General features: G+C 47.2%; 1 protein-coding gene across 4 annotated transcripts in view; it reads right to left on the reverse strand.

The window, feature by feature from the left end:
• LOC118397866 (protein enabled homolog) overlaps positions 1-12186 on the reverse strand; it is a 151167-nt gene that overhangs the window by 18991 nt on the left and 119990 nt on the right. For 2 of the 4 annotated variants that reach the window (XM_052470952.1, XM_052470951.1), the window contains exons 5-6: positions 6121-6620; positions 2721-3455 (exon numbers count right to left, since the gene is read on the reverse strand). In XM_052470952.1, coding sequence (XP_052326912.1) covers positions 2721-3455; positions 6121-6620 — 1235 coding nt within the window. The remainder of the gene's footprint in view (positions 1-2720; positions 3456-6120; positions 6621-12186) is intronic. The other 2 variants (XM_052470953.1, XM_052470954.1) reach the window with 2 other exon arrangements.

Below are 12186 nucleotides of genomic sequence, written 5' to 3' on the forward strand. Positions count from 1 at the left end.
AGGAGACTGGAGGGCAGAGGTCACTAACACGGGTGGGTCAGTCCAAGTGGGAGAAATAGTCTCACTGAATCTACATATACAGTGCATTCAGAAAGTATTCAGACCCCTTGACTTTTCACACATTTTGTTATGTTACAGCCTTACACTAAAATTGATTAGTTTCTCCCTCAAATCTACACACAATACCCCATAATGACAAAGCAAAAGAAAATGTTTTAGATATTTTTGCAAATGTATTAAAAACTGAAATATCACATTTGCAAAAGGTATTCAGACCCTTTACTCAGTACTTTGTTAAAGCACCTTTGGCAGCGATTACAGCCTCGAATCTTCCTGGGTATGAGGCAACAACCTTGGCACACCTGTATTTAAGGAGTTTCTCGCATTCTTCTCTGCAGATCCTCTCACGCTCTGTCAGGTTGGATGGGGAGCGTCGCTGCACAGCTATTTTCAGGTCTCCCCAGAGACGTTTGATCAAGTTGATGTCTGGGCTCTGGCTGGGCCTCATGAACATTACGACTTGTCCTGAAACCACTCCTGCGTTGTCTTGGCTGTGTGTTTAGGGTCGTTGTCCTGTTAGAAAGGGAACCATTTCCCCAGTCTGAGGTCCTGAGCGCTCTGGAGCAGGTTTTTATCAAGGATCTCTGTACTTTACTCTGTTCATCTTCGCCTCGATCCTGACTAAGCTCCCAGTCCCTGCCACTGAAAAACATCCCCACAGCATGACGCTACCACCACCATGCTTCACTGTAGGGATGGTGCCAGGTTTCCTCCAGGCATGACGATTGGCATTCAGGCCAAAGAGTTCCATCAGACCAGATAATCTTGTTTCTCATGGTCTGAGAATCCTTTAGGTGCCTTTTGGCAAACTAAGCAGGCTGTCATGTGCCCCTTACTGAGGAGTGGCTTCCACCTGACCACTCTACCATAAAGGCCTGATTGGTGGAGTGCTGCTGAGTTGGTTGTCCTTGTGGAAGGTTCTCCCATCTCCATAGAGGAACTCTGGAGCTCTGCCAGAGTGACCATTGGGTTCTTGGTCACCTCCTTGACAAAGGCCCTTCTTCCCCGACTGCGCAGTTTGTCTGGGCGGCCAGCTCTAGGAAGACTCTTGGTAGTTCCAAACTCCTTCCATTTAAGAATGATGGAGGCCACTGTGTTCTTGGGGACCTTCAGTGCTGCAGAAATGTTTTGGTACCCTTCCCCAGATCTGTGCCGACACAATCCTGTCTCGGAGCTCTATAGACAATTCCTTTGCCCTCATGGCCTGGTTTTTGCAGTGTGCCTTTCCGAATCATGTCCAGTCAATTGAATTTACCACAGATGGACTCAAATCAAGTTATAGAAACATCAAGGATGATCAATGGAAACAGGATGCACCTGAACTCAATTGAGTCTGAATACTTAAGTAAATAAATGTTTTATATTTTTAAAACACTTGGGAAAATTTAGAAAAACCTATTTTCGTTTAATCATTATGGGTATTGTGTGTAGATAGATGACATTAGTATAAAGGCTGTAACGTAAAAAATGTGGATAACGATATACCTTCCGAATGCCCTGTAAATGCTACAGACCAGTTACTCAAAGGGCAGTTTTAATACACCACAATTGAAAACTCTATTATGTTACAAAATAGTCCCATTAATGCTACTGGAGTGTTTGAATTATGTCAAATCTGAACTTTTGAAACTGCAATGGTTTTCAGAAAGATTTCAAAATGTTGAATTAAATGTTACTTCTCATAAAGTTAAGAAGGTAAATCAGATGTGGTTGCCGGTTAAGGAAGAATAATAAAAAGCTTGTCCTCATTTGACATGGTTGTTAGAGGGTATTCATTTATTTGGATCCCCAAATCCAGAGGGGATAGACGTGTATGCTAACTATTCAATTTAGGAGAGGGAAAAAGTGATCTTAATATTTTTGATTCCAGCTGCTGGATAGGTTCCGACAGTGACAATCCCTCTAAAGACTGCCCCAGAGTTCAGTCAGTCATTTCCTAATCAAAATACATCTAATATCTATGTTAATTCCTCCGCACGATCATCCCTCCCGTTCCCTTGAAACTTACAGTAGTGTCATGACAAGAACCCTAAGTGACCAAGGGCAGAGCAGAAATGAGTCTCCATCTATCAGTCCCTTTTGTATCACGTATACAAGCCTACGGTCACCAGGTCCAGTAGGCTTGATGAACACAACACTGACATGACAAGGGAGGGTGAAAAGTCATGGTAACATACTAAGGTCATCACAATGGTGAATTGCAGAAAAATAATAGTTTGAGGTGATAAAAAAAAAAAAAAACAAGAAGCAAAGGAGAAACAAAGAGACATTGATCCCTCCAGACATCGCTTCTGAGATCTATAGCTAGATGCAGCAGAGCCCCCTGTCTGTGAGTGCACACTTGCACACATACATGCCATTCCATGCCATGCCCAATGACCAGACACCATTCAAACCAGTTCACCAGGCAACTCTAGACCACGAGCAATAGCATGGACATACATGGCGAGAGTATGCTGACAGAGGCCAGACAGACACCTGACCAACACAGATTAACAAGCACCTAGCAGACCTAGAGCCACAGCCGTACTAGCCACCGCTGCAGCCAGCATTGGCACCCAGAGCTGTGCCGAGCTGGTTAGGGCAGACCCGCTATACCCTGGCCCCCGTTAGTGGGTGAGTGGAGGTAGAGAGCGCGGCTGAGAGAGGTGAGGCCTTACCCTGCTGGGCCAGAGGGTCTGCAGGCTGAAAGGCCTCTGGAGCCGAGGAGCAGGAGTCTCCCAGCTCAGAGAGGTTTACAGAGAGGTCAGCAGAGGCAGGGGGAGCTGTGGAAGGAGAAGGGACAACAGCAGGCTGGGATGAGGGAGAGGACACAAGGGGAGCGATGGGGGAGACAACAGGCGACTGCTGGCAGGACAGGGACAGAGGGGGCAGCGGTGGAGGGGGCGGCGGGGTGGGAGGGGGAGGCGGGGTGGGGTTGCTGCTGTTGCCAATGGTGACCGGTGAAGGGGCGGGGAACATAGGAGGCCCATTGGGGGAGGGGGGTTTCTGTGACAAGGGGCTGGGGACTGGGATGGCAATGACAGGGCGAGGGCCTGTTGCCTTGCCCGGGGGGCTACTGATCATGACGGGGGGCGAGGGAGGCAGAGGGCTGAAGTTTGTTGCTGACCACACCAAAGACTTGGAGGGGGTTGCTGGGGCAGGGGTGGGGGGCGTGGGAGGGACGGGCTGTCGCCTGGGGACTGTGGCGTAGTGGGGCAAGACGGGGTGGAAGGCGGAGCCTAGTGAGGTGGCAAAACGGGAGGCAGAGTGACGTAGAGGCGGGGTGGGGGGTGTTGCAGAGGAGGGTGACGGGGTGGGTGGAGGGTAGTTGGGGGTGGTGGGAGACACAGACGTAGAGGAGGTCTTGGAGGAGTACTCTGGAGGCGGAGGGGTGTAGAGGGTACTTTCAAACGCTGAACAGGATAGGAGAGAAGCAGCCACCGTGCAGCCACACAAGAGGGGAAAGAACACAGGAGAGGACAGAGAGAAAGGGGGAGAAACAGAAAGAACACAGGAGAGGACAGAGAGAAAGGGGGAGAAACAGAAAGAACAGAGAGAAAGGGGGCAAATGAAGCAGGAAAAACCAGCACAGACCTAAATCTCCTTTTTCTATACTTGGTCCTTTCTCTGACAGAAAGGATGCTACTATTAGTACACAAGGTTAGCAGTTGAGACAGATCCTGAGGCCACACTCTGTAAACAATGCGTCAATGTGAACAAATGGATAGAGAGGCAGCAGAAAAACAGAGACCATCGTACATTCAGTCGGGAGCGCTTGGCCTGGCCGCTCAATGAATGAAGCCTAATCAAGTGATGCCCACTTCAAACACTTTATTAGCCTCTGGCGAAACTCACAGGATCAACACACACCAGACACAGCACTGGTCAGTCACTCACTCTATCCATACTGCATCCAGTGGCTATTCTATACATTTAGAAGTCAAAGAACCACAATTGAGACATGTAACCAATATGGGCATGTTTTGTTCATTGTTCTTACAATAAGCAAATGGTGCACAGACAATGAATAAAATGATTCAATATTTGGGTGACTCCAGTTTAAATCAATCACCCCTTACTTGCATTCACCATTACCTAGTTCCTATCAGAACGATTTCAAGTCAGAATCTCCTCTTTCAAATGAAAAGGAGTTCACAGAAAGTCTTACAAAACAAAGAACAAAATACCATCACAAAGTCTGTGTCTCATCAACACACACATCAGTAGTATCTTCTCATCTCTCATGTAAAGTACAGAATTAGTGAGGTCAGCCATTGCGGGGGGGTAGTCTCACTGGGTGGTCTCACTGCCAGAGCCTGACTGCATGCTCTGAATTATCCATGCTCTGTTTTATTGTGGCCCCAGCCAGCGAAGCCCCAGAGTTAGCCCAGAGCAGAAGCCTCTCATGCCATATGTTGAATGAGGTGCAATGCTGCTAATCCTTTGTGCCAGCCTCATTCTACTCCACTGACCCTCAGTGGCAGCCACACACACACCTCCAACCAGAAGTTACTCTTGTCCAAATGTTTGTCTCTTCTTTCCCGATCCCCCCCAACTCCCTCCGGCTGGTAAGTGGGCAGAGGCAGGCCCTAGCTTTGCTCTGTGATCCCAGAGTAATAACACTCCATCTCCTCCATACACAATAACTAAATGTTGCCTAGTGTGTAGCCTAGTGTGTTCCTAGTGGACCAGTATAGGGCGGGCCGGTCTAGAACCATCACATCAGTAGTAGGAATTGCTGGATTAAAGAGGTTGACATTCACACAAAGAAGCCCTTGTTCTTATGAAAGCGATAAAGGGGCATAGCTAATATGAGACAGACGCCACAGTGTGCTGGACACGTCAAGAAGCTCATCTCAGATAATAGTCCATGGATCTGCGGATGCCTTATTAGCAGACCTCTCCTCAAGTTTTGAGTTAGAAGTTGAGGTATGGTTACACACAGGATCAGCATGGCCTCCATTAGACACTGACGACATCCAATGGAAAACTAAACATACTATGAATGAAATTGGAAATCCAACCAAAAGCTATTGCAAGGCTATGTACGTTAGGCCAACAGCGCAAATGTTTGTTTTTCCTGCAGGAAAGACAACTAGAAGCGTATTAAAAGTGCATACTCACACCTCAAACCCCAAAACGGCCCAAATGTTACAACAACATGCAGTGCAACATGGTTTCTTGTGTTGGTCTTGTCATGTTCCGTGTGAATTGGGTCGTTATGCATTTATTGTATAAATGTCCTGGGAAAGAAAAAGTGAACTCAATACCATGATATGTTAGTTATGTTGATGTGCTCCTGCGGGGCAGGCAGCATGTTAGCTTTGATGGTTCATTTTTCTCCTACTAACAGAGAATCTGGCCCAACTAATGTAATGATTGCGGCACTGAACCATGCAAACACTGGCTCCCCCACTGACCCAATATGTAGCAGCAATGCCCATCTCCCATCCTTGATCCTCCCCAAACCAAATCCAGAGCCTGAGTCCTGCACCTGCCTATGCTTTGCTGGGCAGGCTGGCTGGGGTTCCCCCTACCATCCACCAACACATAGTCAAAGCCATCCCTGGTCAGAACAGGACCCAACAGGAGTAGGCAGAGAAAGCTGAGTGTGTGTCAGTGTGTGTGTGTTCTTGCCTGCTCGCTGAGAGAAGCACCCAAACACTCCCCCTATGCCCTAGCGCCACTCAAGCTGTTCCACGAGCCCGTCCAACACACAGGCAGATGGGCAGAGAGAGATGGGAGAGGAGCCTCGCTATAAGTCACACTAACTAATGAGCGGCCAGGGATGGCTGAGTAGAGTCAGCGTCTCCGCTTCAGACTCCAGCTAAATGTCAAGCTGGGATTTTACACCCAAGACGGCTCTTTGGAAGTACTACTGCTAAATGAAGTGAGACCTAAGTACACTCACCTGTTGGCAACTATTCTGTCATTTTGTTCTGTCCTGTGTCGTCAGTGTGTACTGTACTACCTTGTCCTGTCCTAGACATCAGATGTGTGCATATGCGTGTTGGTGTGTGTATGTGTATGCATGTGGGCGAGTGTGTAAGGGGTAAGGAAAAAGGCTTGGCTGCTCACCGGCGTTGGAGATGCGTCTCCCTCTCTCCCAGTCCATCTGCTCTCTGTCCAACTGCTGCTCCTGGTGAGTCTCTCGCTCCATCCTCTCCCTCTCCTGCTTCTCGCTCTCCATCAGCTCCCACTCTCTCTCCGCCCGCTCTCTCTCCAATTGCTCTCTCTCCGCCACCTCTCTCTCCAACTGCTCTCTCTCCAACTGCTCTCTCTCCAACTGCTCTCTCTCCAACTGCTCTCTCTCCAACTGCTCTCTCTCCAACTGCTCTCTCTCCAACTGGTCCTGACGCTCACGCTCCAGGCGATCCCGTTCGACGCGCTCCACATGCTGCCTCTCGGCGCGCTCCCGCTCGGCGCGCTCCCGCTCTCGCTCCTGACGCTCACGGTCTTGACGTTCCCGTTCACGCTCCCTCTCCAGCATCTCACGCTCCAGCCGTTCCCTCTCCTGGCGCTCGTGCTCCAGCCGCTCGCGCTCCATCTCCTTCTGCCTCTGAAGCTCCTGCAGCTGCCTGCCATGGGGATAGAGGAGAGAAGAGGTTAGAGAGAGGAAGAGAAAGGGGGTTGATGAGGAGAGACGAGAGAGGAGACACCAGACGAGGAGAACTAAGACAGGAGAGACCACAGAGGAGGAGACACCCGATGAGGAGAACTAAGACAGGAGAGACCATACAGTCAAGAGAGGAAACCATAGAAGAAAAAGGAGAGACCATACAGGATATTGGCGTAAGCAGAAAGGAGAAAGAATAGAGGGAGAGGAGTGGAGAAGATGGGGTAGTCTAGCGGTTAAGAGCATAGGGCCAGGTAACTGAAAGGTCACTGTTTCGAAACCCAGAGCCAACTAGGTGAAAAATCTATCAATGTGCTCTTGAGCAAGGCACTTAACCCTAATCACTCCTGTAAAATGTCAATGAAGAGATGAGACCCTGACCTCGTTTATCACGCTAAACGCAGACCCAAAGTCAGTGCTGTCACTTGGAAAATGCCCTTTTATAAGGCTTATATAAGCTTGTTGTCATTATGTAATTACGGTTCTGTGCAAGACAAACCGTTACACAACCACAGCTAGCTCTGCACATTTGTTGTTAAACACAATGTCTTCTTCTGCCTACAGCCTCCCATTCTGTAGTGATAAGGACAGAACCTGTCTGTTATTCAGCTTCTACTGGCATTTACTTCATAACATTCACCAAATACCAAAACGCATCAGCTTGTTCATTCCAACTAGGTCTGCTGAGTTCGGATAGGAGCTTCCCAGGTTGGGAATGACTTATTTCTGCAGCGATAAATCTCATCACTAGAGGGCAGCATGCTGTAATAAGAGGTGAGGCAGGCTGCCTCCTGGGGTAGCCTGCTGTAGATCACTTGTGACTGGCTGGTTGGCTGCAGCTCCAAGCCATTTCACAGACTCTTCTCGCTCTCCCCATATCACTACCATGGAGGCTGTGACTGGTACCCGCCCATTCTGTTTGGCTTCATCAGCCTCAACCAGGCCTGCTGACAATTATTACCCAGACTGTCATAATAACACTGCAGATCCCCTATCCATGACTGCCAGTTTGGGACATTTTGGATTGGGTCACATCAATACAATTGAATCCTTGACCAAATGAACCTGTGGTGCTTCACTTGTATAGGGACAAGCTGCAAGCCCTTTTCCTTCAGTCACTCCTTCACCCTCCTGTTCAGGTTGAATCATCAACATCAGTCATCAGTTTCAAATGCTATCTGGTGTCACACCTCCCCCTCGCTCCATCTAGCCAGGAGCTAGCTACACACACCTGTTCCGCAATGATGTCACAGCCAGACACCCCCCTCCAGGTTCACCTCGTGAATATTCCACCCCACCAGTCACCAACCAACTTCCCATTGAACCCCTCCTTCTTCCCTGGCCCTGCATCCCCTGGTGGGGAAACATCAAGTCTCCACACACCCTTTAGAGAGGAACATGATGGGAATCAAACGGTTTCCTGCCCCAAAACAGGCCTGGAGGATTATGATGTCCTATCACATGTGGTGTAAACGACTTACAATGCACCTGTTTATGAATAACAGCACTTCCGCTTGCCTTTTCCTATAAGTGCACTGAGTGTGTCTATTCTACACTATGTGCTCTAAGAGAAGCAGTGATAAGTCAAAGTAGAAACCGGACACAAATAAACCCTCAATGTGCCAAGTCAGGGGATTACAGGTTCAATCAATCCATGTTATTCACCCAGAATGACTTCATGGGCTCTAGTGAACTAAGACTAATGATTTACTGGAAGGCAAACCGTCGCTCTTCTCTTTTTGACGGAGCTCGAAAAAGCCTTGAAATAATCCATCATTAACATACTTAGCTTAAGAATGACATGAAAATGATTTCAATGTTACTTAAGACTGTAAAGCTTCAGCTAGTAATACAACTAGAAACAGTATTATGGGCCTAGGCAGCAATCCACTCTGTAGGCTAGAGTAGCCAGAGGAAGGGCTGAGAGAGTTAACAGATTTAGTTGGTGGAGATCCTCTCTCGCCCAGAACCAGAGTGGAAGCGGCTGAGGAGGCTTTCACTAGCTGTTGCCTCAGCCAGGCTTCCCCCAGTACCACTGACCCCATTATCCATATTCACCAGTCTCTCTCCAAGGTGTCCCCATAACACACTGTGCTGTTATCGAAATGTAGCTGTACCCAGCAGGCTCCCATGAGGACGGCTACTCTCCCCGCCACCGGTGCACTTCATAATGACACTGCCTTGTTACAGCAAGACGGGGAGCACAGAACAGAGCACTCCCGTCCTAACTTCACTAAAGCCCCAGTGCAGCCCTCATCTACCTCTTCTCCATCCTCCCACACCTCCCCCTCCACCTCTTCCCCACCTCCCTCGCAGAGTTAATTAAAGAGCAGGAGTGTTGTACTGCTCATTAGGCGCTGGGCCACTAGAGGTCTGGAGGCAACGTATCTGGCTCGAAGGACCACTCGCAGGGGTTTCGCTATAGGATAACATCCCCTTATCTCCATGCTGATATAGTTACAGTAGGGAGTACAGCAGAGAGTCTACTATATAATGTAGTGTATATCAGCGCTAAGATAGAGGCATTACAGTGATTAGCATATACTCTACCCCGGGGGCAGTTTGCGAGGGGTGGGGGCAGCAGTTCCTCCACAGAGTATCAAACTGCGACAGGAGTGCTGACAGTGCCGGAGACTGCTGCACAAGCAGGAGCCTCTAAAATATCACAATTAAAATGTAGAAAATGATCAGTATGCCCGAGGTTAAATGTAGGCGGGATGGTGTTGAGAGCAGCAGGAAGGGTTGATTATGCACACCACTAGAACGAACAACAAGGTTAGAGAAGGTCAGTGGTGGATGATGCAATTGACGTGCAATGTCAATGACACCTATATGGGGAGTGGTTACACCGTACAAAACAGAGTGAAACTGTATACAGGATTGGTTAGTAACGGATTACATGTAACAAGGATGACGTAAACCAATCAGCTCGGATGAGAAAAAAAAAGAAAAAGATCATTGTGCTTGGTTCATAGAACCGGGCTTACGTCAGTAACCTGCAGAAGCCACTAGATGTGGTTTGTGTTTTCTTCCTGCAAATGTTGCTCGATCCTTTGAACGGTTTAAACTATGAAATATTATGACCCCATGCCTGAATGATCAGACTCCCTCTACAATGCCCACAAGCAATAAGAGTGGACAAGACAAGGAACTAAATCACACTGGGGGGAAAAGAACATCAATGATGATGTTATATTCTACCATGAAGAGGTAGATAGAGGTTAGATGTTATATTCTACCTTGCTACAAAAATATTGCCTGGTGAGCTTCTGAACTTCAATAGCTTTCTGATGAATTTCAGTCACTCTTAACCATACTACCTTCAGCTTGAAATACTGTCAAAACTGTCAGACTGATTTGTAATAAACTGTCATAGAAACATTCAACATTGTCCGTTGATTACATTACAGTTTTTACATGGTGGGGTTTGGCGAAAAAACATCTAAATGGGATCAGGGACCAAAGCGTTTGGGAACCCCTGCTCTATACGGAACAAGGCTTCACCAAAAAGGGAATATGTTTTACAACGTAGACCTTTGGTTAACTTTGGTAATGGTGACATGACATTACATACCTGTCCACAGCAGTAGTTCAGACTATTTCCATCTAGTGTATTTATTGTACATGTAAACACTATCTGACACACACTGAATTCCCTGGCATACGAGACCATAACATTCCTACACAACACAGAGGAGAACAGCTATAATAAGCACTAGGCCTCACCATGTCTGTTAGACGAGATGGCGTGGCGAGAGGTGGTGGTGGAGAGGAGGAGCTGGAGGGGAGTCATAGGACAGAGTCTGCTTGCCATTCGTCAAGGGGATAGCAATTTGCTTACATCCAGTTCAACTTTCAAGGAAGGGATGTCATGTTAAAGTAATGTTATCCTTGAGATGAACATGGATATACAGTTTCAGTCAAAAGTTGACACACCTGCTCATTCAAGGGTTTTTATTTTTACTATTTTCTACATTGTAGAATAATAGTGAAGACATCAAAACTATGAAATAACACATATGGAATCATGTAGGAAGCAAAAAAAAGTGTGCTGGCCGTGCTGCTGCTCCAGTTTCAACTGACCTGAGCCCTAGGACCATGACCCAGGACTACCTGACATGATGACTCCTTGCTGTCCCCAGTCCACCTGACCGTGCTGCTGCTCCAGTTTCAACTGTTCTGCCCTATTATTATTCGACCATGCTGGTCATTTATGAAAATTTGAACATCTTGGCCATGTTCTGTTATAATCTGCACCCGGCACAGCCAGAAGAGGACTGGCCACCCCACATAGCCTGGTTCCTCTCTAGGTTTCTTCCTAGGTTTTGGCCTTTCTAGGGAGTTTTTCCTAGCCGCCGTGCTTCTACACCTGCATTGCTTGCTGTTTGGGGTTTTAGGCTGGGTTTCTGTACAGCACTTTGAGATATCAGCTGATGTACGAAGGGCTATATAAATACATTTGATTTGATTTAAACAAATCACATTTTATATTTGAGATTTTTCAAAGTAGCCACCCTTCACCTTGACAGATTTGAACACTTGGCATTCTCTCAACCAGCATCACCTGGAATATTTTATCAACAATCTTGAAGGAGTTCCCACATATGCTGAGCACTTGTTGGCTGCTTTTCCTTCACTCTGCAGTCCAACTCATCCCCAACCATCTCAATTGGTTTGAGGTCAGTTGATTGTGGAGGGCAGGTCAACTGACGCAGTACTCAATCACTCACCTTCTTGTTCAAATAGCACTTACACAACCTGGAAGTGTGTTGGGTCATTGTCCTGTTGAAAAACAAATGATAGCCCCACTAAGCCCAAACCAGATGGGATGACGCATCGCTGCAGAATGCTGTGGTAGACATACTGGTTAAGTGTGCATTGAATTCTAAATAAATCACTGACAGTGTCACCAGAAAAGCACCACCACCACCTCCTCCTCCATGCTTCACGGTGGGAATCACACATGTGAAGATCATCCGTTCACCTACTCCGCGTCTCACAAAGACACGGCGGTTGGAACCGAACATGTCAATTTGGACCAAAAGGACAGATTTCCACCGGTCTAATGTCCATTGCTCGTGTTTCTTAGCCCAAGCAAGTCTCTTCTTCTTATTGGTGTCCTGTAGTAGTGGTTTCCTTGCAGCAATTCAACCACGAGGGCAGATGTGTCTGTTACTTGAACTCTGTGAAGCATTTCGTTGGGCTGCAATTTCTGAGACTGATAACTAATGAACTCATCCTCTGCATCAGAGGTAACTCTGGGTTTTCCTTTCCTGTGGCGGTCCTCATGAGAGCTAGTTTCAGAGCTTTTTGAATGCACTTGAAGAAACTGTCAAAGTTCTTGAAATGTTCTGCATTGACTGACCTTCATTACTTTAAAAAAACACCTTTTTGGTTACTACATGATTCCATGTGTTATTTCATAGTTTTGATGTCTTCACTATTATTCCACAAAGTAGAAAACAATAAAAAGAAAAGAAAAACCCTTGAATGAGTAGGTGTGTCCAAGCTTATTACTGGAACTTTAT

This window comes from Oncorhynchus keta, chromosome 19 (assembly GCF_023373465.1).
Source record: "Oncorhynchus keta strain PuntledgeMale-10-30-2019 chromosome 19, Oket_V2, whole genome shotgun sequence".
Classification (NCBI taxonomy): domain Eukaryota; kingdom Metazoa; phylum Chordata; class Actinopteri; order Salmoniformes; family Salmonidae; genus Oncorhynchus; species Oncorhynchus keta.